We start from the raw sequence: 27,671 nt of genomic DNA, 5'->3' as shown, positions 1-27,671 counted from the left end.
GGTGTCGCGCGCGCGCGCTGCAGGATCGCCCGGCGAACTTTCAACGGTCACGAGCGCTTCTGAGTTTTGCGTGCACGCGAGATTAAGGCAAACTGCCTGCCGGTGAGAGTGAGTGAGGACAACGGAATAACGAGTACATCCTCGGCTGTCGTTCCTTTGAGTTGCTTTCTTTACTCCAGCACGATGATGTATTTAAAGAGCGCGTTCCGACAAAACAGGAGTTAACACCTACTAGAACTTGGACTATTGGATGTCACCTCATAGATTTCGGTCGGACTGTCGTCTCTGTGCTGGCTGCGAGGATTAACGCACTGTGAGGGACAGGTGTCTCATCTCCCCCCTCCATCCTCCCGCTATACTGTAGTGCAAACTGGGCTGGGAGTTTTCTTTCCCTGTTGCTTTTCTTTTCTTTTTCAGTTCGAAGTTTGACTTTTCTGAACCATGTTGTGGACAAGGTGGCTCGTCCTGCTGCTCTGCTGGGGGGCCACAAGCACCGAGCAGCAGGCGGAACAGAGGGCCGGGGCCCCTGCTGTGGTACGGCCAGACTCTCGCAGACAGAGGTCGCCTCCACCTGTGGAACCGTTGGATTTTGGGTTTGTACCTGCGGCTGTTTATGATACCCACGCGTACCACGAGCCCGGACCTGTGGGTATTCTCTTCCACATCGTCCATGCTTTTCTCTACGTCGTTCAACCCAACTCCTTTCCTAAAGGTGAGAAAATAATTCTCCCCCCTCCCCCTCCCAACCAATCCCTCCTCCACATTAATGCTCTTCTTTCTGCAGCTCACTCTATTTCTTGTTCTTTTTACATGAAAAAAGTCAGGGATGCACTTTTTTTTTTTTAACCAATATAGGTCATTCATTATTACCGTCAAATAACAGTACAAGCACATGACATTCAGAAGGCCTACAGGTGTTTGAGGCTGCTCTTAATTCTTTACCCATTGGATTCACTGAGCTATACATTTTAACTGCACATCCCTGCAGATCATTGTGGCCCTGCTCTGTACACTGGGATAAATGCTCAAGAACTGGAGAATTTAGAGAGAGTAAAACTAATCGAGATAATAATAATTAAAAAAAAAACTCACAAAGATAAAAGTAAAATAGAATAAAGAACTTATTCAACAACATATCTGCTACTATGTGATAATAATTTGTTAATCACGTTATTTATTGTTACATAACTTTAATAAAAAGAAAGAAAAGCATCAAATACTTGAAGCTGAAAATATACTGAAACGTGTAATCAAATCAAAAGGGTCCTATTTTTTTAATTGATCTATTGTTAAATGGACAGTTCCTTATCCTTTGCCACTGTTCAAAACTTCAAATGATGAGAATGAAAGTGAATGGCTACATCAGCTGGACTACTGTACTTTTACATATTAATATAGCGGGAAAAGTAACAACAGTGAATTGATTTAACAATAATTGTGCATGAAAATACCTTTGTGAGTGTGCATTTTGTAAGAGCTTTGGATACTACCTGTGACTTCTATCACAGCACATGTCAGTATTTTCTAGCCTTAGTCTATAAAAGGTTCTCAACCTGATACCCAATGGAGGGGGTCCCAAGATAAAACAAAGAGATTAACAAAACAATTCCAGTACAAAGACACATGTATATAACGGTCACACATTGTGAGTTATTTTTCTGACCTTTTCTTCTGTATTTGTTTAAATTAGTTGTTAAATGCTTTTGGTTTCACATCTGTTTGTCTCCCTGTGAAACAACTTATGAAGAAAATATGCCAACTGATCACAACTCGTACATCAGCACGGAGATCAGAACTTGTCGTGAGGTTTCACAAGTTGCCTTTGCTTTGTTCAAAAGGGTCAACATCTCAGAAGGTTACAAACCTCCGGCCTCGCTGTCGCTCTTCAGCATCACATGCTCTGGCTGACCTTTTGTACGTCACAAACTAAACAGCAAAGTCCAAAAACATTCAAAACATTAGAGAGCTGTGTGGCATGACTTGTTTGCACGTTGATAATGTTTTTATATGCTCTTTCTGAGTGTCTGACTTGTTGCATGACCTCCTGCCTGTGATTAAAATGCTGCAGGCTCAGAAGAGCACAAGCACAGTGGAGAGTGGAGGGCTTTCATGCTTTAACATTGTGCCTGTTGAGCTCATAAACCAATGTTAAGATCAGATTAATAGGATCAATAGCTGTTATAGGGATCCTCTCCGGGGCCATCTCATGGCTGTTGCTTGATCAATATAAAAAGAGTGAACTCTTTTTGTCACCCAGCTGGCGTTGTATAGTAAGTCTGCGATGTCTCTATAGAGCTACAACCATCTCCAAGTGTGTTTTTGTGCTGTGTGTATAACTATGAGTGGTCACGTTGGAGGATGACACGCCGCAATAGGATTGAAGGTTTTAAGTTGCTGCCATTTTGGTGTCCAGGGTTGTGCTGCTGGCTGGGTAATCAATTAGCAGATCAGCGATTACAGGAGGCTTTCTCAGTCACCTGCATCACCACATAATACCTTAATCCAAAGGACCATATGCTCCTGCTGCGAGGGACTTTCCAGCATCATTCACAGTGTCACACACACAGGTAGGGAGACCACCTGAATGAAGGCTGTACACTCCTCAAACACAGATCACACTCCAAACACTTTCTCCTCCAACATGTAAACCATGTGGTTATTATTTTAATGATAGATGATGATACGACAGATTCATGCAAGGGGACAATCAGCTCACATTCAACTCATATTGTTACAAAGAAAACAAGAAGAAGAAGAAGAGATAGAATGGAACAAAATGAACCTGTCTGATACCCCCAAGTTGTTGTTGTTGTTGTTGTTGTTGTTCTTCTTCTTCTTCTTCTACTACTACTTTACAGCTCTTTGGCCATTTTAGTAGGCATTGAAGCATTAGTAAGAGAAAGTGAAATTTCAACAACTTCACAAGATTCAGTTTCATTGGACAATCCCCTTCATAAAAGAAGAAGGTATCTGCTATGTAAAATTTGTGGGGTCACCAAACAGGGTAAGCAGTGTAGACGATACATGTAACTACAGTAAGTGAATTTTGTAAGTTGTTGAAATGAGTTAATATTGTCCCAAAAATAGTTCAGGTATCAGAATTGGTAACAGGCAGGGAAAAAAAGGTATGGTAACATCTTTTATCTCAAACATATGTCTGATGATGAGAAGTGAGTTGGAAACTGTGAGGGGTTTAACTAAATGTCCCTAACGCTGAATCTATAAAACAGACTGGATGATAGAAGACCGCCTAACCCTTTGGGGATCTGACATACACACTGAGACTTAATGCAGGTTGTAAGACAGACAAGTTTAATGATCTCTGTGCATCCGTTAAATACCGTTCACAGCATGCGTCATAAATTCCTTCAAGCTTTAGATTCCTCTATACATGGTGTGGAGAATCATATTGCCTTTACTCTAAGAATGTCAAGCATCTATTTAGAACAATCTCTTATTACACTGTTGATCGAGTCAGTACATTTTGCTTCAGAGACATTACATATGATATACATTTCTTCAAGTATGGTCATAGCTACTCTGAATAGATTGTAGTCTGCTGATATCAAGATCACTTCTTCAGAGTGTACCCATACTAAACGAATACAGGAAGATTCGTACTATCAGCCACGTTACTCGAAAGTTAAGTTAAAAGAAGTCTATATGTATGAATAGTCTTGCTTAGAATTAACCTGACGTTCACAATCTTTGAACTTTAAATCTCATTAACCCTGAAGGTAAGGCGTTAAAAACATGAATATCTTTTTGAAGATATTTAAATTCAATCAAAGACTTTTTTTTTTTGCAAATAAAAAGCAAAACTGTAAGTGTGCACATGCTGGGAGCTTATAATATGAATGATGTTTCAGAGAAGTTCAGCTGAAGAAAATGTCATCCATCAAGACCTCACTGCAGCCAGACAGTTAACAGCTAGTTCAGACGAGAAGGGCCAGGACAAGGACACACGGAGGTTAATCGCGGTTCACTCAAGAGTCCGAGGTTTCGCAAGTTCAGGTAACCATGGCGCTCCTTAAACTGCCTCGTCTTCTGAGTCATGAATCATTTCTAATCCTATTTCGGATAGACACAGAGTCAATCAAAGAGTGTGTTTGTGCAGGTCCTGAACTGCACAAACACAAACAAGTGATGTAGAATAACACGTTTGATACAAAGGGTCATTAGATTTAGTTGTTGGGCCAAAAAATCCCAAAAACTCTTGAAAAAAATAATAGCCAAGTCCTTCATCAGAACTGAAACACTACAAAGAACAATGTGACAGTGTTAAACATATGACTTTGGTACAGCATGAAGCGGTAAATGTAGATGTGCTTTGGGAGCTTATCCATTTGGATCCAAACAGTGCCACCTGTCTGTCATGTCAGACAGTTAGATCAGTGAGTGATTTCTTTCTTCTAATGACACTCATGCAGAGGCGGGCAGAGACTTAAAACAGTTTAATGCAAACTCACACACAAAGTGTCGTGAAGTGCAACTCTGTTGTGTTGTCTAGCCTCTCTGGAAGAACAGCCGCTGCTGGCTCACTGACTGTGCACCACTCACTATGTTGGGTGAAAGAGCAACACAACAACCAAGTCCTTAGTTTTTAAAAGGGCTTTAATCACAGGGCCATTGTATCAACTACATACAGTCTAAATAAGGAGACGTTTTTGTGGTTATTTTAAATATTTGTCTTAAAAAAAGATACATCTATACATAATGATCTTGGAGAAAGCAAAAGTTAAAACATGCGTCAAACAAACCTCCTGCGTCAGGGGTGGCTAATGCAGCTGTCGCTTGTCCGTAGGGACTTGGGTTAGGAACCGGAGGTTAGCTGGTTCAAGACCCGATATGGGCCAAAATATGGAAGTTGGTCTGGTAGCTGTAGGGGTGCCAGACCACTTCTTAAGTACTGCCAAGGTCGTCTTGGGTAAGGAACTAAACTCCTACCAGCTCAGGGGGGAGATTGCAATGGGGGCAGCTGCTGCACTCTGCATGTTCACAGGTCCTGCGTGTGCATGTGTGTATGTGAGAAGCATGTCTCTAAAATACCAGCGTGCAAACCAGGATAGCACAATAAAGTATTTAAAAAAAATAATTACTGATTGCATTTATCTAAACCTGAAAATGGTTGTTTTTCTCCTTAATTCTGGACAAATCGTTTCTCCTGTGTAATTCAAGCTCATCATTACACTTCTATGAAGACCCAGGCTTCCCTGCTGTTTCCTGAGGTTGAATGGAGGTGAGGCTGGGGGCTCTAGTAAGCTTATTATTAGCTCGGGGCAGAGGTGATTGTGGTCAGGGCTAAGGCTGGGTCGATGTTAAGGTGGAGAAAGGCATACTGATGTGAGGGACACTGAGGAACAGAAGTTAATAGAGTAGATTAAAGAGATCAGGTGGATTGTTGAGGTTGATCTCATAACACTTAACCATTTATTAATCAGCGACGTCGTGCAGTCTGAGCCACATTCCTCCACAAATCCTTGTTATATTCATTGATTTTATTTTTATGCTGTCAGGTAATACGCACAATGTTTCCAAGGGCTGTAATAACAGCAACAAACAACAATGATGAATATAAGTAATGTTTGATAATATTAACCAGAGATAGATAAGGTCTTCAAAATACTTCAAATCAGATTTGTGGTCAAATACAACGACAGTTTTGGGGTCATCACTGGTTCTTTCTTCTTGACTCTCATCCATCTTAAATCTGAGTGAAAGTTTCTTTAAAGAGGCATTTTGGACTCTTTCACTGTGTGAGGAGGCAGTGTCTTATCACTCTGGTACACACAGGGTAGATTAGAGGATTAGCATCCAACGGGGCTAATGCTAACACTACAAAGCTACAGATGGCATTGTCACACACACACACACACACACAAGCACCGTCAGGCACACACAAACATGCACCGAAAGTGGGTCATAGTCCTAGCGTAGTCTGTCCCCTTGATTACTGTGATTGGTCGTAGACAAGTTGTTTATCAGTTAACAGACATTTGAAATAAGATCCGACACAGACAGATCAGGTGTCTTATGGAGATGATTAAGACAAGAGAGGGATCATTGCCTCTAAAAAGTTGATGATTTGTACAAACAGAGGAGTGCACTGTGTGTATCACATCGATAGCCGACAGCTTCAAGTGTCCTTCAATGTTAAATGTTAAAGAGTAACTTACAATTTCATCTAATATTGAATTTCACCATGTGGGATTAATAAAGTTTATCTTCTGCTTCGACTCTGCAGACCAGATTGAAGTGATGAAATGAGAAATTGGGTAATTTTGAAACAATAGCTTTGGTCTGGTTTAATCTCATCTTGAAATATGTTGTCTCATTGTTACAGTAGTCTGTTGCAAATGCAGGAAAAGGATACTCCATATGATCCTCTTAGTTGTTTTGCGCTCCCTTACAGTGGGCTGTGTCACTTATCACTGAGTGAAACACTGTGTCGTTTGATTCAAAGTTCGATGTAATTGCCTTGAGATCAAAAATCAAAGTCATCTTTACTGTCCATTTTTCATCATGTGTTGGACATACAGAAGAATTGAAAAACCGTTTCTCTCTGTACTGTAAAAAGATTTAACAAATATTTACAAAATATAAGGGATAAAAAAAAAAAACATTTCCAGATAATGTGCATTTAAGATGTGCATTTCGAAAAACATCAGCAGCAACAAAAAAATTTGCCTTTTGTTTTTTAAAGCGACACATGCCACTGTGTTACTGATGAGGAAGAGTCTATACCTGACATGACTTCGGTCATAACTCATTTTGAATTGCAGACCACCCCATTCTCACTTCCACCAACATTTTAGCTTTTTTATAAAAAAGGGGAAAAAAAGAAGAAAAAAAGAAGAAGATTTAGAGCCCCACTGACACTTTCGCTCCCCAATGTATTGTTTTTTTGTTTGTTTGTTTGTTTTTTTGCTTCTTCTTTTTTTTTGGGGGGGGGGGAGTATTTTGCCTTTACTAAATTGGATAGCTGAAGAGAGACAGGAAACACGGGGATGAGAGAATGGCTGGGAGTTGAAACCAGTGCCTGTTGCTTTGAAGACTTTCATTCATTAACTTTATTTTCAAATTACCGACAGCTGGACAAACTGTCCAACATTCAATGATTGATGGTTTATAAAGTAGTAGCTCAAGTAATTGGAAGTTGTAACATTTCTATTTCTTTCAATGGAATTGATCAAAAAGTAAACTTGTAGTTGCACCATGAAGGCGAACATGTTAGCTAAAGTACTGGAATTTTCCAGACTTTCACTGCTCTGTTTGTACCAGTGTAAGACTGTTATTCTAAAAAAATATAAAGTAATGAGATGGTTATGGGGTTGCGTGAGGATATGTTCACACCTTCCTGTAATCTCTCAGAGCTGTTCAGCATATAGGATTGTGCCTGCCTATATTTACACTTTACGGTAAGAGGGTTGTACGTTCTGACTTAAACATCTTAACAGATAACTAGCAGCAGTGTTTGATGTTGACATTTTTAACTCCCATCAGGCTCAATCTATTTTTAAATTCCCTTTATTTAACTTGATTTAAATAAAGGCTTGACTGGGGTTAAAGACAACAACACAACATGTTTAATAACTACAACTGTACTGACATTTAATCAAAGGTAGCTCTTCACAACACAAAGAGCACTTCTGAGTATACATTTTCTCTTGCAGTTGCAGATACCTGTCTTCTAGTTTGGCAGTGGTCCTTTTACCCGTACAGGTGTAAATCTTATCTAATGTTTGTTTATCCCCCCCCTTTTCCTTTCATTTGCTGGAGCCAACTCTTATATATACTGGGTCACTGAAATAAGCTGTCTTAGCTTAACTGCCCTCTGTGGCTAATGCTAACTAAGTAGTTGAGCAACAGCAGGTGGCATCGTCACGACTCAGATGTGCTCATAGTGCAGACTAAACAAATATAGATGTCTTTACATTGACAGTCTGGGGTCTCCTTCAGGTAAACACGTTTCATGAACAGTTGGTAAACATCTGAGAAAAGATAAGGCAGCTGACGACCGTCAGACGGGGAAGATGATGTTGAGAGGATTATCCATATGGCCACAAAGGATAACCAAAACCTCCTTTTACTCAGCAGAAAGACATTTTTCCTTTCACCAATAACTGCATTATAAAAATCTAAACCATTATCTGCATTAATGTGACTACTACATAAAATTACTCCTTTTTTGATTTTTTTTTTTCCCGTAGAAACTGTTCAACTACTTGTTGCAGGATTTGAGTTGATTTTAATTTTAATCTTCTTTTCTTTGTCACAGACCATGGTAAACAAGATGCCAAACCAGTTTAAAGAGGACTCATTGGTCCTTGCAGATTAACATGGGATATGCCATGTGTGGACCAGCTGTGTCAGCATTTACATGCTTAACGTGTTTCCATCTGCTTGTTGTGCACAGTGTCATCTCTTGTGCCAACCAAGACTTGTTTCAATATATTATATTCTCAAAGAAATGTAACATCAGACTCGGTAGTGTCTGTTGTCTGGAAGTTCAGGGTTTGCTCCTAACCCTAACACACCGAGTGGCAGCGCAGATAATTGTGTATGAATTGGATTAGTTAATGCTGATGGCCAATTTACACAGCAGCCTTTGCCATCACTGTGTGTGTATGGATGGCAGATGTGACGTACACGTTGTATATATAAGTCCAAGTCCATATACCATTTACCAACATATGCCCTTTTGATTGAGCTTTCAGCAGGTCAAAGCTACATTTTCAATGCTGGGTAAATATTGTTCTGGATGTGGTGAAAGAGTTACTCAGATGTTTGAGTGAAGGACCTGCACTGCACCACCCTCACACCAGTCCACCACGGGGCCCAGAGCTTTTAGTCCATCTGCCTCACACCTCTGGAAGCCCTTCCCACCTCACGTCCATAATGTTGACTCTCTCTCTCCATTTTTAAACACATCTTGTAAATTTGTCTTTTAATGTTTATTTTATTGATGTAACTTTGCTTTATTTTTGCTCTGCTTTGTAATGTGACCTTGAATGTTTTGAAAGGAGCCTTTAAATAAAATGCATTATTATTAGTATTTTAAGTTTAAGTAGCAACAAAACTGTGCTCTAATCATCAATTAAAAGTCCTCACTTAAAATAGCAGAAGTGCCCAATTGAGAAAAATAAATACTACATCATCTCCTCATGTTTAACGGTGAATTAATGCAAACTCCAACAACTCATTTCTAAACCATTTCTGTCGATGCTAAGGGTAATCATGCTCTTTTTAAGAACTTCAATCATGACACCTAATTGTTGAGTTTTACATAAAAAATTATTTAAACTAAAATATCATAACGCATGTGCAAAAAGAAATCAGTAACTTAAGCTGTAAACATGAATACAGATAACATAATTATTAAATCTTTAATTACAGCAGCTGAAATATGAGCACAAAACATGGCAAAACTTGTATAATACTATACAATCAGTGCATTGAGTACACACAGTTCTTGTTTCATTCAGCTGTTATTGAAATAATCGTGTCTGTGTTTATACATGTGAATACATACAGTATGTACACAGCACGTGTGGGTTTGTGTTCTTGGCACATAAACAAGTGATGTGTGTTGTTACAGGAACCAATGTTTACCTGCTTAGGAAGTTACCAGTGTAGATGAGTCAACAACCAGGTAGGCTTAGTGTTGGCTGACCCATATAAACACACAGACAGCTGGACTGAGCTGCATCCTCACAGGCAATCTACACGCTTCAAAACAAAGGAGGAGATGCATTTGTGATATTGTTCTCGGAAATTAAAAAAAGCATCACTATGCATAATCTGTTCGTGTGCCTGGGAAAAAAGATAAATCAGTGAAAAAGATGATCGTGTTTGTATCAGTTTGTCAAACATTGGACAGGAAGCTTACTTGATTAAGAATGAAATTGGCAGATGATTCCCCTACGAGCTGTGCACTGCATGTAAAACACAGCTGAACACGGGATTACAATTCTGCATGACAATATTTACAAACTAGAAAAGCTCGCTGACTTAGTGTCTGTCCTTTTTTTCTTTTCAGATCTGATTGTGAAAGTTATACAACAAAACATGGGGGGAATCAAAATAGAAGAATGGAGAAAGGTATGTTTTCATACATGACTGAGGATATGATTCTAATTGAACCTGAAAATGCTGTTTATCAAACCTCCTCTTTTAAGTGAACAATTTCTACATCTTTATGAATTGTTACTATACATGTGAAATGTATATGTAGCTGCAAAAATGAAATCAGAGCTTGTCACATAGATGAACGATGTTTGGCCTCCTATGGCTTGAGGAGGATTTGGTTTGTGAAAACTGATAGCCACACTCAATGTGACATGACTTCCAGGTGTTTTTACGAAGATTGTGTTCTTACAAAATCTGTTTGCCATTGAAAGATTAATTCAATTTAAAAAAAACTTTATTTGTCCCCAGGGGAAAATTATTATATAATATATGAAGGCTTATGACTTTGACATGCAGTGAAACATGTAAATGTAGGAATTAAAATTAGACAATAGCTTACTTAGTGTAATGATAGCACAGTGTTTTGATTTCTGCCTTTACGTTTCATGATGCCTTCACTTCCTCTTTTAGAAATGTGAATTCTGCTCCTTTCTGATCTCTCCACTGGAACACTGATCGCTCTGTTTTTGTTTTCATTGTTCTCTTCCTTCTGCCTTGTGTGTTTGCATGTGCACTTGTTTTTGCTGCATCCATCACTGGCTGTCACAGCCCGACAATGTGGTCCTGTTACTGCAGGTAAACTTTACATAACAGTGTGCTGAAATCCCCCATAATAACACACAACAATGTCTCAAAAGGGATTGAATGAGAAGAACATGATAATTGTGTGAATCTTGTCCTCCTGCAGTGGATCTTCTATGAGTCTGGGTTCCTCATATGTGGCACCATAGGTGTCCTATTCGTGGTCCTCACCCCCATCATAGGCATGTGCTTCTGTGTGTGTCGGTGCTGTGAGAACTGCGGAGGGGAAATGCACCAAAGACAGAGAAAGAATGCTGACTGTCAGAGAGGTTTCTACACCGCATCGCTTGTCTGCACCTCCATCTTCATCATGTATGTTGTTTTCTTCTTTTTCTTTTGTGTCTTCGTCACCTTAAATATTTTCTTTGGAAGAGAGTATTAAGTTATAATATATGTGTTTCTGTTGTGTCGCTGTAGCTGAAGTGGTTTTACTGCTGCAAAAGGTACTAGATTAACTGCACTGGATACTGAAAATACATGGATACATTTTTTAGAAAAAAAAATTAAAAAGAAGCATATTGTGTAAAACTAAATGTCCAAAGAACCAAAAGCAACCAGTAATCAAATGTTTTTAAAATCTTAATCCAGCTCGACCTGCTTGAAGTGACTTTTTATAGGCTTAGAGGCCAAACAGTATATCATCAACCACAGCATCCCTCAGGGAGTCCAGCCAGTTACCTGTGTTGTTTCTTCTCACTATAATACCTGTATCAACAGCAAGTAAGTGAAGAATGAACTAGGAAAGTAAAGTCACTATCATGTATCATTTCAGTCAGACGCCAACAACAAATGTAAACAAACAATAAATAAACATGAACATCATTTCATTGTAAATTTGATTTTGTAGCGCAAAAGAAAAAAGAAAGTTTATTCACTAACCACTGAAAGTTTGGAAATGACAAAAACAGCATGAGAATAATTGGGGAGTGATCTAGATTCTCTTAAACTTGTACAACATGCTGTTTACCTGCTGTGGGGTAGACAGGTGCACTGTCAGAGAAACACAATCCAGACTGTGCAGGACAGTGAAGTGTTACTGACACCACTTGGCTGACTCTGAGAGGCCTCTCTGTCTGAATGAGTGCTTTCAAGGCACACACACATGCGTGCTCATTCACACACACAGAAACATACACACATGCATACATTAATCTCTCATCAGCTTTTTGGAGATGTGGAGATATAATCTGATCAGGGTTGATTATTACTTGCTAACATTTAGTCCGATTGACGCTCAAGGCATCTGGAAAGCCATATAAATATCTTTATATAAATGGTTTATATAAAATGCTTATGCCAATAGTTCATTCTTCAATCACTAAAACTCAGGAAAACAATAACAGAAGCATAGACGGTGAAATGATGACACAAAATGGACAACACTCATTTGACAAAGTTGAAGGTAAGCTAGTTAGCTGGTCAAAAAGGAACGCGATGGAAGAAACCTCTACATGAAGTCCAGTTCATGCAGAGGTTTCCAAAGTCTTTTAAAATGGTTACTAAACTAACAAAAAAAGTTACAACCAAGCTCTCGCACATCAGAAATGTGAAGAAACCAAAGAATCCTGCACAGTGTCACTCTCAGTCTCAACTTTCATTGATTTGAACAGAAACAAAAAGACACAATTCTATTTATGTCACACAACTGAAGGCACCGGATCAAACATGTGAGCTGGTTTTAATGACAGATTAGAGGTTGGATTTAGTTCATAGCCAGCACAGAAACAGACAGAAAGCTGCTGCCATGTTACATTTTTAGCCTGGCCTCATTTTAAGGAAGAGATAAATATACACAGTAAACAAAACAAGACTAACTTGACTCCTTCAACTGTGAGAAATGAGACTTTGGACACTGCTCACAAGCCTCTGAGTGACTGCTGAAGCTGAATCCCTTTCAGCAGAAATACAGCTTCGTGAAGCTGTGCTGCCCTCTGTTGGTTCATTGTGTGCACAGTGATTCTTTTTTTGACGGATCCTCTGTATGTGTGTTTCAGTGTGGGAGTACTTATTGCCTATGCTGCAAACCATAATGTCACCACCAAGATAAAGAACACACGACGCTTCATCAACACCAATATGAGAGACCTGAAGACATTTGCTAACAACACTCCTGCAGTAAGCCCTCACAAACGAATACACATCACAAACAACACAACTGATGTTTTGATTTTAACTCAACTTCTATGTTTGTTTGCTTTTTTTCCGGCAGCAAATTGAATATCTGACAGCCCAGTACACCACAGCAAAACACAAAGTCCTGTCAGACCTTGATAGTAAGTCATCTCAGCTTGTTCATATTATAGTTTCAGTTGAGTGTTCGTCACTTGTGTCAGCCTGTGACTGCCCAAGTTTACCTGCACAATTTATAAAAGTCATTTTGTGATGTTTCTGTTGTTTCCTCACAGACATTGGGCCTTTGCTGGGCGGTAGGATCCACAGTCAGCTGGAGAAAGATGTGGTTCCTTCTTTGGACACTGCACTGCGTATGGCAGGAGGTAACACACACACCCTTCTGTAACTTTCATCTTATGTTACTTTCATTTTTTAGTCCAAACACTTGAAACATCATGCTGAAGCTGCTCAGCTGAAACTATCAATTGGTTCTGAAAACACATGTAATTGGTGATTTCTATTTTTTTGTTTTTAATGAAACATTAACCTCTTCAGCCATTTATTAATTTAATTACAGTAACGGACTGTTAATGTTTGGCGTTGCAACCCCTGAGCTCTGTTTAAGACCAAATAAGATACTTTTATTATGTTGAATGTTTCAATTGACTGAACATTTTCTGTTCTTATTATGGTTCTTATGGTTGCAATACATAAAGTGGTGATATAAATGTGCTTGCAGTTTAATCTTTTTCATTTCATTTCACTTAGTTCAATTCAAAAAACTTTATTTGTCCCCGGGGGACAATTCAAAGATCTTACAGCATCTTCACCATTTATAATCACTTTTGTTTTTGCTCTGTTTCCCTCACATTTCATCTTTATTTAAGCTAAAGTTGAAAATGCCATCAAAGGTAATCAGAGTTGACATGGATTCATTTTTGCAGTGTTTGTGACTCGTTAGTGCATCGTTTATGTTATAAAAACTTTAGATCCTGATCCTCAGCCACTGTTGTTACCTGTCAAACATCTTCTATTGTGGTTTTCCTTTGTGCACTGTTGATGTGTGGTCATTGTTATCAGTGTTATGTTCATAATCTGTGAAGTCCTGTGGTGATTTGTAAATTGTGAATGTATGTTTATACATCATAACTCCTATGAGGATCACCAGATTTACACTTTGGTTGAACTTGGAGTTTGATTGTTCCTCTTTGTCCTGTAGCCATGCGGGAGACGAAGGAGGCCCTAGAAAACGTCAGCTCCTCCTTGGAGGTTCTTCAGGAGGGGACAGGGAAACTTCGAGCAAGTCTTTCAGGCGAGCGGGCCTCTCTCTCTAACACCCTGTCAGATCCAGCCTGCACTAATGGAGCTGTGTCTCCCACCTGTAACACCATCCGCTCCACACTGTCCCAACTGGGTATCAATGCTGATTACTCCAAGGTACTAAGAAACTAAATATATCCCGGCATATGAATGGTGATGACAACCTGAAAATAATTCTGACAAGGATTTTAACATCTTACTATTTGTACTCCTCTCTTTCAGCTTGCAGATGTCAGTCATGCCTTGACTAACATCAATGTAATCCTGAAAACAGACCTGAGCAATATAGTACAAAAGGTTAGTGATTGTTCATCTCATCATTGCCTTGATTATTATGTTCTTTTTTCACCCATCAGTTTCATACCAAACACATCCTCGATCTCTAATTAAATCTTTTTCATTTCTAGGGTTACTCATCTTTCAATGATACACCAAAACTGGTTAAAGAGCAAACCAAAAACATCGTCACAGGTACACAAGCATGTGTGTTTGTACATACTGTACACTGTACACATACTGTACTATAGTTTACACATTGTATTATATCTACTGTGACTTCTATTAATTGTTCTTCTCTTACTTTCAACTGCCTCCTTTTGAATGATAAAACCACAGCTCTACCTCGTAAGTATTTTTTTTCTCTCTGTAGGTCAGATGATCCCCGCCTCCCCTCTGAGTTGACAGATTTACATTTTTTCTTTTGTCTTTTTGTTCCTAGGAGTCAAAAACATGTTGGATAAGATTGGAGCCGAGATTAACGGCTTCGCCAAGATGTTTCCAGTGGAAGCCTCTCTGGCTAATTTCACCATTTTCCTCACGGAAGGACAGAAAAACATTGAGTCCTATTACCCACAGATTGACCAAATGGATTTCTACAGGTTTGTTTTTGCTAATCACGTTAGGGCACAAACATCTCTCACATTATAAGAGAAAACTTCCCTGATTTGAGTTATTCAAGACCTGGTTTTAGGCTAAAAGTAGATGTTTTTAAGGGAAGATGGATGTTTGTTTAACTGTTTCAGTGACAGGTACTGTATACATGCAGAGATACATGTTAAACAATCAGTAAACTTATGGAGGCATTTTGAAGTCAATCAGATAGACATTAATAATGTTCTCCAGAAGTTTGCGGGAAAACAGAGTGATTATCTTCAACAGGGTGCCTGTCAGCCTAACAGTTAGTTTGAACCTCCCATGTACAGAGGCTGTTGTCCTGCAGCTCTCCTCACAAACTTGTCTGTCTGTGCTGCAGGTGGATTGGCTGTGTGGCGGTTCTCTGTATGGTAGTCCTGGTCGTGGCCTTCAACATCCTCGGGCTGCTGTGTGGCAGCTGTGGCTACGACAAGCAAGCTACACCAACAACCCGGGGCTGCTTATCAAACACTGGCGGCAACCTGCTGATGGCGTACGTTACCAAGACAACACTCCAACACAATGAAAACCACAGAAAAGAATTGTGATAACATTCATTGGTTGTAACATGCCACAGGCAATGGAGCTACCAAAAAAGTTTTGGTAAAGTTTTGTCGTCATTAAAACAAATTGTGTTTTGTCGATTGTTTGAGGAAAAAATTGATTAAAAGCGTAAATTGAGTGTGGTGTAAAAAAATCTGGGATTTTTTTTTAGGTCAGGTAGTAGTTGCCACATCAGAAAAATATATCTTTGTAAAATACAACAATGACGATCAAGTATAAGAGATTAAACAATCAAAAATGTAATTTCTGTTTCTTTAACTGTTGGAAGTTCTTGCTCGGATTATTGGAGAAGAAACTGAATGAAGATGTGTGTGATGTATGATGGAAAGCTGAAACTTTTGCGTGACAATGTTTCCTAAATTTCGGTCTCTTTCTCTTTCAGTGGGGTGGGTTTCTCCTTTATCTTTGCCTGGGCGCTGATGGGCATCGTGACCACCTTGTTTGTTGTCAGTGGCAACGTGGAGAAGCTGATTTGTGAACCGCTAGCCAACCGACAGTTATTCCAGGTACTGAATGCACATTCAACTCCTTCCTGAATAATTTTCTCTCTGCCCCTCAGTGTTTATCTTGGAGACAGTTTAAACTGACCCCGAGAGTGTTACGCCAAATACAACACTGTGGCCCTGTGCTAATATGTGTGTGTGTGTGTGTGTGTGTGTGTGTGTAGATCATAGACACACCATACCTGGTTCACCCTGCCAAGAAGAACTTCCTCCCTGGGATGCTGTTTCAGAATCCGAACATCGACCTAACGTTGGGGAGCATGTACAGGTAACATGATAACAGCTAATAAAGTACATAACCAACACAAAGCTTGTAGTTTTGTTTGCAGCAGAGGTTTTCATTTTTCTGCCATACTTTATTCATTTACATAATAAAAAGATTTACTGTATGGTATCTGATCCAACAGGACAATTATAACTGTCATTTGACCAAAAAAAAAAAAAGCTAATAAAACAAAAAGTTATATTATGTTTCATTTTTGTTTAATCTTAGATGCTCGTAATTAAACCATGCAATCTCTGACACAGTGTGCCATAGATCAACACATACATTTGCACTGGGTAATTCATTGACTCTTGTATGTTTCTCTCATAGGGAATGCTTTGAGAACAATGGTCTGTACCACGCTCTGCAGCTGGAGACTATGTTCAACATCAACTCCTTCCTCAACAGAACGGTGGTAAGTGTCAGTTTGAGCACTGATTCTTCTGTGCAGAAAACTCAGTCAACCTTGTGACCTGTGAGTTTGTACGTGTTTTACATTGGCTCCCTGTCTCTTAAAGAAATAGATTTTGAAAATACACCTGTTGGTCTATAAAGCTCTGAATAGTTTCGGGCCTGCTATATGAATCAGTTTACGTTGTCTTTCCCAACAGTACAACAGGGATCTGGCCAATGTGTTTGAAAGCGTTAAGATCGACCTGCGTGACATCACATTGCTGGAGCAAGCTGGCAGAGACAACCTCCTCAACTTTGCAAACTCTGGGATCGGACAGATTGACTATGATGCTTACCTGGCAGAGGTATTCTTTGTTTGTGTACACTTCAGGCTAGATGAAGCTAAGAAGGTTAGCTTACAGAAGTTGTATTTTTGTATGTGTTGCGTGATGTTCTTCATACAGTATGTAATTGTTGCTCCTTTATGCAAATTGGCAAAGTGATTAAGCATCAACATCCTCATTATTCAGCACTAGAATAGGCTAGTCAGTCAAACTCAATGATATTTTAATAATATAGGACCGTCAATGCCGATAAAATGTAAGGATGTAGGCTGTAACACAGCCGCCAGCCACTAGCTGGGGCTGAAGCTTCGTTTAGTGGTCCCTGCTCTCCCTGCTCTGATAGGTTTAACTGGTATATAACTGCTCGATTTAAGCGTTAGGTATCTACAGTCAGCACAGACATGTGGACATTAACCCACAAGGAGGACTGGATGCTAGTGGTGCTAGCACTACTTACGTTAGACAGACTCTGCAAACCAATGTGGCGCTTCTTCCATCTGCAGAGTAAGCGCAAATAGCTGTCAATTAAATAGGCTGCACACAGTATGGTTTTGGACAGCATTTAGAAGTGTTAAAACAATTTTTGCACAGTTTCGACTCTTTTCTGGGTGTTTTCTCACTTCATGTTCTGTTGACTGAATGAAAAATTAAATTTACATAAATGGGAAAGAAGTCCCTAAAAACATCCCTAGTATCAATATAAATATAAATAAATTAAGATGATGTGTAGAATTTCACCTCCCTCTATCCAGACAGATAAATCAGTAAATGTCAGTATGTCAAGTCTGCATCTTTAATCCATGTCTGTGTGTTGTTGTTTTAGGTAAATAAGGGAGTCACTCAGGTGGATCTACTATCCTTCTGTACCAACTTGGAGGCTCAGGCCGACCAGCTGGTAAGTCTTAATAATGTTGGATCAACATATTAAAGCACCAGAGTGGTTCCTATCATTGAAATCCCAAAATCTTCAGACTGTAGCTTTTAAAAGACTTGACTGTGATGAGTTATGATATGTCAACTTCTGCTGGTGAAGTTGTGTTGACAGATAAACAACGGGGCTCTACATCAACACATCCAACATACATCCAAGTGTCTCTTTAGATCCTTGATTTTGCTGAAGCTCATTTTTATCCAGGCAGTTGATTTAAAAAAAAATGTTGTGCTGAAGCATCATTTTACAGTTTTATTATTTGGTTATGTTCTTTGGTTTTTAGATTTACAACTTAAACAACTTGAACATAAAATATGCTTTAACCAACAAATCTAAGTGTACAGTGGAACAGCCTCTCTCTTTTTCTTCCACTTCATACTCAGTGATCAGGCTTGTAGAACAGGCTGCCCATTCACACACACAGACTAACACATTTATAGCACACGCATAGTATAAATACAGGTATGTACAGGAACTGTGCCTATTAAAGCACATGGGAAATGCCACAGAGGGATAACTGTGTCTGTGTGTATATTAAAGGAAGGAAAGAATACTATATACTTGAGTTAATTACCCATCTCTCTTTTCTCTTGATCAATCTATCAATGCTCTTTGACGAAACTCCAAAATGTGCAACTTTGACGAACGTCCTCATCTTCTGCCCTTGTTTGTTTGTTTACAGCCACGTGGCGCTTTGGAAAATGCACTGAAAGGGCATGCAAGCAGCATCAGACAGATTCACAGGGAACAGGTGGTTCCTATGGAGCAAGCAATGGTAATAAACTGTACAACAACACAACACTAATAATACAACTTAAAACATTAAAGTCCCACACCCTGGACACCCAGCTCATCTACCATGTCCGAAAACCACTACAGCAAAAACAAAACTTGACTAAATTGATGTCAAGTCAGGGCCCAATTGATAAAACTGGTAATGAGTGTCCCTTGACTACAATGAATTGTGGGGGCCACTTGGGACCACTTGGGACCATGTGGTAAAGTAGATAGTGTTTGCATTGTCAACAGCTGGAGTTCACATGTACGAGCCTGGCTGTTGAAGTTTGTAATGCTGCTTGAGTTGTGGTGGCCACTAAGAGTCATGTGGTAGGTTAGGTTTTAGGAGGGCAAAAGCATTTGGATTAAGTCGCTTGTGTGTGTGTGTGTGTGTGTGTGTGTGCGTGTGTGTGTGTGTGTGTGTGTGTGTCTGTGAGACTATCCTTTTCAATAGGTTACAAGTGTCTTGTGTTTATTTTAACTTTAATTTTACTGGACAGTTTATAGTAAAGTATGTCACTTTAAGAGAATCAACTCAAAGTATCTTGCTATATATCTTCCAACACTTGCTGCTCTAATTACACAGCAGTCCAATAATAACGACTAACATATAGCAAAGTATGACACGTTTGTTAGCTGATCACAATTTTCCTTTTTTTTTTTCTTTCTCTTGTAATTTCTGACAGAAATATGTCAGAGCGCGGGTAAGCTGTTGTTGATGCACAGCGATGTGACAGTGTTCATTGTGCGTGTTTGTCTATGCGGTGTTGTTAGTGTTGTGTCAGTGATGTGATTGGGTAAATGTATTGAGTATTTAGATATGTCATGATGGTTTGTTTGTTGACAGTATTTTCTTCTCACACAGAGTATTATGAGCCAGAGCATCAAGCAACTTCAGAGAACATCCAACGACCTACCGGTGAGAAAGACTCTCCTTTCTACAGTACTTGACTACCTGAATGATAATGAACTGTTTTACTGTTGTGTATTAAACTGCTGAGAAGGATTTGACAAGGTGTATTGAAACTTGGAGACAAAAAAACTGCTTCTTATCAACATTTTGTTAGGAGTAAATAAACTAGAAATAATAACTTCATGCGAAATGTACTCAATCGTTTCACAAGTAAGAATATGAATCTGTTCCTCTCCCAGGTCAAGGTCACGAACATCCTGAGTGCCATCGATGCAGTAGAGTACCTCATCACTCACAACGCATCCCATGTGGTTAAACAGGTAGAAATGTGCATTCTATAATTGTTTATATGTGGATACATTTCTTGCCCCAGTATTTGCTTTAACCTGGTCAATCAGCTTGGATTTCTGAAAAGAAAAATATTTGTATCTGTTCCTCAGCTCAGTCCAGTCTCCATATTTCAGATTAAATACAGAAATTTAAAAAACATCTCTCAACAATCAATGCTTGATGCAGAAACAACATCACAAATCAGCTCAGATATACAATGATGAAACCTACTCAAATGTTTAAACTTTAAGATGCTAAACAAAATACTTCAAGTCCTCTGGGTGAGTCATTACTCTGAGCATCAACCCTAAACTAACACATCACACAATACTCAAGAAATTACATCTTTAGAGACGTTTTGAAGGTTTATGCAACCAACGCACTTGCACAAGATAGTATACGGTGAAACATTTGCTGACATCCTTTTTCTCTGTTGGTGTCTAGGAGACAAAGGGCTACACTGAGAGCTTAGTGGGATACTTCAAACAGTACACAGCATGGGTTAAAAACTCGGTGAGTATACTAAAATATTTTTTCTTTTTTTGCAGTACTAATATTTCATTTTAAATATTAGAGGATTTACAGTAGACATTTTTGGCCTCATTAACTAATATATGCATAGAAATGTTCTTACTCTGTGCATAAAAGAAGTGCATATATGCAAAATCACGGAGTCAGATTCAAGATGTGGGCGTACCAGCTAATTTTGTTCTTACCACCTTGCGTATGAGTGCATGCAACCTGCAGTTAGGTTAGGTGAAGACAAGTAGAAGTTATAAGAGATGCCCCAGAAGGCAAAAATAGAGCGGTGTGTCTCAAATCCCTTTCCAGGGAATTACATAGTTTCAGCAATTCTATTCATGCCTTGGCAGTCAGAATCAGCTGATAAGTCAATCGTCACACCCTTCAAACAGGCTTTGACGGCCTCTGTAGTTGGGCTCTCTGCTGAAGAAACCAGCTGCAGTTTCTTTTAGCAAGGCTGGATCTGCCTCCTTTACTCTTTCTTGGACATTTATCAAAATCATGTATGTTCCCTGCATGCCCTCAACTAGGTTCCAGTTAATTAGCTGGTTTTAGTAACAGATGTGTTATTTAATGGCAGCATTGGTGGGAGTGGTCAACGAGTAAATGAAAGTCAAACCTTTTCATTCAATATGTAGTCTACAGAGTCATATTCTGGATTGTAAACTCTCAAGTTCAAGACGAGTAAGTATAATAATGACAAAAAGGCATACATGTCATAGTTATTTCATACATTTAGTCAATGCACTAGTAAAGTTGGAATTATTGTTGTCTATTAGAGGCTCTTTAAATACAGTTTACTGATGTAGTATTGATATGTTGTGCATTAAGTTAAAGGGTGTGTGTTAACATTCTGTAAGAAGGCTGGTCCTTCATCAAGTAACAACATACTGGTGAATGAGGCCCATTGTCAGCACAAGAGCACAATTGTTAATTCTTTCAACCCATTGAGTGCCAGTAACCAGGTTATGGTCATTGCAGGGTAGACCAGGTGGTCTTTATTAGTTTCAGTGCATTGAGTTCTCAGGGAGGTTTTATAAATGTGCTGACTTTCAATAATCAAGCTTTACTCTAGTAAAGGTGAAGTTCTGCTTTCTATATAAAGGAAGCTTTGTAAGTTAAAACCAGGAGGATTCTATCAGTCCAAGAAGCCACTTTAATTTCAATTGGAAGTCTGTAATAAAAAATAGAGGTTAGATTAGGCAGCAGGACCCAGATGTCCACGAGTGAAAAGTCTTTTCACTGATGCATACATACTTAGCAAGTTGAGGTTTTGTATTTGATGTCATGTGCATATTCTCTGTAATCTCTAATTTTTTTTTGCTGTATACTAAACATAATGTGTGTATTACCCCCTGCAGTTGACAGCAGAGGTTGCCCAGTGCAAACCCATCAGTAACATTTTTGACAGTATGGAGATAGTAGGATGCAGCTTCATAGTCGATTCAGTGGTAAGGCACTCAAACACTGTGTGTGTGTGTGTGTGTGTGTGTGTGTGTGTGTGTGTGTGTGGCTGCTGAGGTCCTCTGATTCATTTTGCAGCTGTATGTACTGAACATGTTCCCCACATGTGTTTGGATTTGGACTGGAAACATAAACGGCTCTTTGACTGTTTGAGAGAACGATGAAGGCGGAGGAGTCATTGAGCCACACGTATGAGAACAGTATGTTCTCAAGCCTTCACCACGCACCAAGATGAGATACAGCCTGTTTGGAGGCTGGGCGGGGAGTTACATACACATATACAGTATCATTCAGCGTTTGCACTATGACCCCTGAAGAGTTGTAAAGGTTCATGTTTACACATCAGCTATATATCATGCATGTGAGTTTGTGAGAGTTTAATGAGAGCTCACACTGACCACAGACTGCGGTTAAACAGATTTTTAATATCAGTGCTCCAGCACAGTGACGGCAGCCACAGCTGCATGTGTGTACATGTACATTTTCATATTTATGTGTTCTGTTTGTACCTGGTAATGTGTATCTTACCAAGCACAAACATACTTCTTGTGTAACCCTGAATGTTTGATCTTTGTGTGATAAAAAATATCTGTAGGGTTAATTCTCATGATTGGTTCAAAATGAGAGTTTTAAACATAATTGAAGCACCTCAATCTTTAAAATGTCTTTAAAAAAACTCTTTATTTCACTAACTTTATGTGATATAAGATCCAGCAGCAGTATCATCATTTTACATAGTTGTTCAAATACCCACAGGCTGTTCCAGCTTTGATTTCTAGTCTCAGCCGCTGCTTGAAAGTGTCTACCTGAAGAGGATATGTCATTTTGTCTGACTCAGATATTCAACAATAGTATAATCGAGCCAGGTTGAAATGCAGACTGAGAGTGCATGAAAAAGACCAAGGAATTATCTCTTTAACTTGATTCCTTCTCAGATTATGAATACATATCATGAATGGTAACTTTAAATGATGTATAAACTTTTTCTGTGACTTTAATGGATAACTACTTCAGTATTTGTTATGCAGCAGGGATGATTCAAATCTTAACTGGACAAACAAATGCTACAGTTAACCTCTGTCTTTGCAGAACACATTCTGGTTTGGTCTTGGAGGCTGCTGCATCCTTCTGATTCCCAGTATCATCTTCTCTGTCAAACTGGCCAAGTATTATCGAAGAATGGACACAGAGGACGTCTTCGAAGAGTAAGTTCAAATGCAATATTTTCTCCAGGCAGCCTCAGAGAGCATTGTTGTGATTTGCTTCTAGATTTTTCCGAATCTTTTCTAAAGATCAGATTGAAATGAATTAATCCTCTTCTCTCCTTCTCTGTTCTTTGATTTTCCTCGCGTTTTCTCCTCATGTTATTTCTGTATCTCTCTCCAGCACTTCTTACCCGTGGCTTGTTGCACTTTAATGTTTGTCCGTCATTCATGCGTCCTTTCGTCCTTTTTCTTCGTTCCCGCTGCCCTGTTTCATTTGGGATACTTGAGCTCTGGATCTCTGCACACTTTTCTTGCTTTTTGATCAGAAGACTTGTTTTTTTATAAACAAATCTTCATTTCATCATCTTGTCCTCCTCTGTTTATCGACTCCATCTTGAGAGATGCTTTCTAAGGATCACTCCATCAATGGTGCATCCTGTGGAGTCCTCACATTCCTTCTCTCACCTGTCCCCCTGCTCTCATGTTGCAGTCTGGGTAATACAGGTAATCATGGGGAACAAATTTGTGAAATCCACGGAGACCTTGCTGTACTCAGGTACGATCGGAGTCTCTGCTTTCTTGCATGCCGCCGTGTTAATTGGTGGAGGGATCATTTTCAGACTGAAAAATCTGCAACAGATGATACGTTTACATAAAAAAATCCAAATATATATATCGACCTGTGTGTGTGTGTGTGTGTATGTGTCTGTACATGTAGCTCCCCCTATTGTGACACTCTGACCCGGTTCCCCCGAGCCTCTGCTCCACCAAGCTACTCCGACTGGTGAGCCAAAGGAACTCGTTGATGAGGTACTGATAATCAGTTGATACTTTCAACTAACTTTCATCTAACACCATCTGAGAACCACCAACCTTTTCATCATCATCATCATCAATCTGACACCGAAGTTTTCCTCCACACGGTGCAAAAGACTCCAAATGAACTCAGGACACAAAGAGAAAGACCAGACTACTCTTTGTTATTTTATTAGAGGGAGCAAACGATCCATCATGAGCGAGGAGCTGGCAACATTTGCCAACAGTGGCAAAGAAAAACGTCCTTTTAACTGGCAGATACGTTGAGCAGAGCCAGACTTGTGGCGAACAGCTGCCTGTCGTGACGAGTTTGAATCATTTTTGAATCTGCTTCAGCAGAGTATGTGGTTTCTACCAATTGAAGTTTCTCAATCAAAACAAAAGCAAAGAAATAGGTTAAGGACTTCTTGGGATGATAGATGTTCCAAAATGTTTGCATGCCTTTCTCATAGATCACATACACGACTGATCTCTCTGTAACTCTGTCTTTTTCTTTTAAGTACTGGCAACAAAACGAAGCACACCGTTACTTTGAAAAAGACTCTTCCCAAAATTGTAATGCGTCTTTCCTGCTTATTTGCATTTAAAATATAGGAGGACAGAAACCGGCCCTCTGTCTCTTCTGTCACTGTCTTCATCCATCCTCAGTGTCTTCTAACCTCTAATGTGCATTCAAGCTTTGGGTCTGAACATCAGAAATGTTTCTTATTATGGAGCAGCTGAAGCTGAAGACCGCTTTTACAGTGACACTGTCGTGTCTCCAAACTCTGTGAAAGATTGTTATATGTGTCCTTGGATGAACCGGTCTGAAGGAGGCCTTCTGCAGTGGGTAATATGCATGCTGTGTTCGATGTGGCACATTGTGACGTACTTCCTACTGACATGGGATAAAACGAATCACAAGATAGAAGGCAGAACATGAATTTCATTGGATCGTGAGCTTTGGCAAGGGTTTTCTAATTGGCTGAAAAATGCATCCCCTGTGTGAAGGATGAGTCCTACAGGAAGACACATTACAAGTGTTTTGAAGTAAAAATTCTCAAATAATGCTTAAGATAAGTGAAATATAATTTGCAGATTAATACATATTTTACACATGAATGCTTGATTTAAACTGGAAAAAATGTCCTGTCATTGGGACTGTAAATTCTGCACTCAACAGTATGAAGCTCTTTCTTGTACAGACGATAACTGTCTTGTACTTTTGATGTACAGTAAGTAATTGTGGACTTGAAGAATAATGACTTCATGCACTTTGATCATTATGTAAATACTTTGTCTTCTCTTGGTTTGGATTGGACGGGCAGGATGTGATTTATGATTGGGTGAAACTGCTGCTGGTCTGGAGCCTTTGCAAAAGTAAAGTGAACCTCGAGTTAATTTCATTTTTTCTAATCCACAGCGGACAAGAGACCTGGAACTGATGATTCCCTCTTGGTAAGTGTCATTTGTATACTGCTTTTTTAGAGCACTTTGATACATTTTGGGTTTTTTTTTTTTACATAGACTCTGTTTTGTAGAATCACTGGACTTTCAAGCCTTCCTTTTCTGGGAAAAACAGCAGCAATCAGGAACTGTGTGGTGAGGGCATCACACCCCCGGCACCCCTCCAAGCCATTTGACAAGGACCTCTAATGCCAGCCAATTGTAATATATCATGTGTTCTCTCAACCCTCCTGAATGAAGCCCCAGCAGTACACCAGCAGTCCTGTTAGTGTACTCATTCTAACTAGTTTTTACTGTATTTGTAGAGAAAACATTTGTTTGTGCTGATGAGTTTTAACATGGGGACACAAGTGTACATTTTTTACAGCTTTCAAAACTTTTGAAAGTTTTATATATTTTTGTTAATGTTTGTTTTATAACATGTTTGAAACTTGTGTAGTATTAGCCCTTATATTCTTTGTGAATAATTGTAATTTAGCTTGAATCATTTTGGGCTAGACAGGTTACATTGATCAGGGAATTCAGGGATTGCTAAACAGTTTTGGAAATACATTCATTAGCTTTATTCCAAGAGTTAGATGAGAAGATGCACCTCTGATATCTTTTTATGATTGCAAATAGCAGGTTAGCCTATATTTAAATATGGCAAATAAAAACAATGACTTTGAGTCTATAGCTATGATAGCAATTGTGCTTCTATCTTTATGCTTCTATCAGCATACTAAAAGGGTCAGAATAACAGTGCTGACATGATTATTTTTAGCATCCATTGTGTTTCTCAAGTGCACCATTTTATCCTAACTAAACAGAATAACTTGGGTAGTGACCCATAATCTGATAATAATCCAACAGTGTGCATTCATGTTTTGGGGGGATTGACTTTGTCATTTTTTGAAATCTTCTCTGTTGATTACTCTTGCTGATTTTTTTTCCCAAAGTTGCCTACCAGAGCTTTAACACAAGACAAAATGAGTTACAACTGTTCTGTTAAGGTGCTTCTGTGTATTTGGTTTCCTTTGTTCAGAGCTATAGACAAACCAGCTAACCATTTCCAGTCTTTGTGCGGTGCTCAGCTATGCTACGCTAAACTAAAAGCCTCTTGGCTGTTACTTCATGATGAGCATATCAATGTGGGAGCGCTTTATGTCTTCTCAGCTAACTCTCAGAATAAAGAAAAAAAACTTGGATATCTTAAAATTTGACATTTTAATTTCAAACTTTCATGGCACTCTAAATGATTAGAATCTCTGAGACACGTAGAGATGCAGTACAAATCTTGTTAATTGCTACTGCGAGACGCACAATTTCTCTCACAAATCAACAAGCACATAAGCTCCACACAAAAGCCCTCACAGGGAATTGAGACAGCTAACAAATAAATACTGTGTCTTAGTTATCTCTAGCCACAACATGAGTGACAGCCAAGTCAATAATGTTGTGGCTAGAGATGCTTGTGTTATCAGAGGTTGTTTTGTTTTTCTTTGCCATACTGTGGTTTAAGAATTTAAACACCAAGAACCTCCATGCTGAGATTGACTGGTTAAAGGGAAAAAAAACACTTTAAAGTGACTGAACACCTGAAGTTTGTAAGGAAAGCAATAATCAGTGAATAAAAACTTCCATCAAACGTTTGATCTTTTTTTTTATTGTCTACAAACACTAACTGAATGGATATATGTAACTATTGTTGACTGATTCAAACAGTTTGGTAAATGTACACTTCCACAGAAAAATTATACCATTCTGGCACTTTTTATGATCAAATCATAAATTTGTCTCATCTTTAAACATTTTTGCAAGATCCTCCAGATAGGAGTGAAAAAGAGTCCATTTGATGGCACAAGTGAAGCAAAAGCAAACTTCCCATGTCTTGCCAAAATCAACTGAAACGCAGGGAACATTCATGTAACATGCAGAGCTGAATACATGCACACACAGCAGCTGAAAGGATTCAGGTCTGTTTCTGGGGGATGACAGGTTAGCATGGAGCAGTGGAAGGAGGGGGCTTGGCAGCAGTTGAGGTGGCGTGAGGCTGTGGCATCCTATCAGAAGAGGACTACACTAACCAATTTAAGAAAACATCT

At 39.1% G+C, this 27,671-nt stretch overlaps 1 protein-coding gene across 5 annotated transcripts; it reads left to right on the top strand.

Annotated features, from left to right (window-relative positions):
* The first annotated feature begins 82 nt into the window (after nt 1-82).
* prom1b (prominin 1 b) lies at nt 83-27,214 on the top strand. Of its 5 annotated transcripts, XM_079338289.1 has the most exons (30): nt 83-712; nt 10,040-10,101; nt 10,738-10,764; nt 10,877-11,082; nt 12,765-12,885; nt 12,980-13,043; nt 13,176-13,265; nt 13,770-13,793; nt 14,102-14,319; nt 14,425-14,499; nt 14,610-14,673; nt 14,818-14,826; nt 14,921-15,080; nt 15,455-15,607; nt 16,061-16,184; nt 16,346-16,449; nt 16,777-16,861; nt 17,058-17,204; nt 18,007-18,078; nt 18,797-18,889; nt 19,578-19,595; nt 19,757-19,810; nt 20,044-20,124; nt 20,579-20,647; nt 22,018-22,107; nt 23,210-23,325; nt 23,816-23,881; nt 24,044-24,135; nt 25,544-25,578; nt 25,662-27,214. In XM_079338289.1, the coding sequence occupies exons 1-28, from the start codon at nt 442-444 to the stop codon at nt 24,111-24,113; spliced, it is 2,733 nt and encodes a 910-aa protein (XP_079194415.1). In that variant the 5' UTR covers nt 83-441; the 3' UTR covers nt 24,114-24,135; nt 25,544-25,578; nt 25,662-27,214. The 5 variants fall into 5 exon arrangements, with proteins under 5 accessions (XP_079194415.1, XP_079194418.1, XP_079194417.1 ...); XM_079338292.1 differs by lacking the exons at nt 13,770-13,793; nt 19,578-19,595; XM_079338291.1 differs by lacking the exons at nt 23,816-23,881; nt 24,044-24,135.
* The last annotated feature ends 457 nt before the right edge of the window (nt 27,215-27,671 follow it).

The sequence above is a fragment of the Symphodus melops genome, assembly GCF_947650265.1.
Source record: "Symphodus melops genome assembly, chromosome: 2".
In the NCBI taxonomy this organism is placed as follows: Eukaryota; Metazoa; Chordata; class Actinopteri; order Labriformes; family Labridae; genus Symphodus; species Symphodus melops.
Note: the sequence above shows the minus strand (reverse complement) of the source record. Positions and strands in the feature narration are given on the sequence as shown.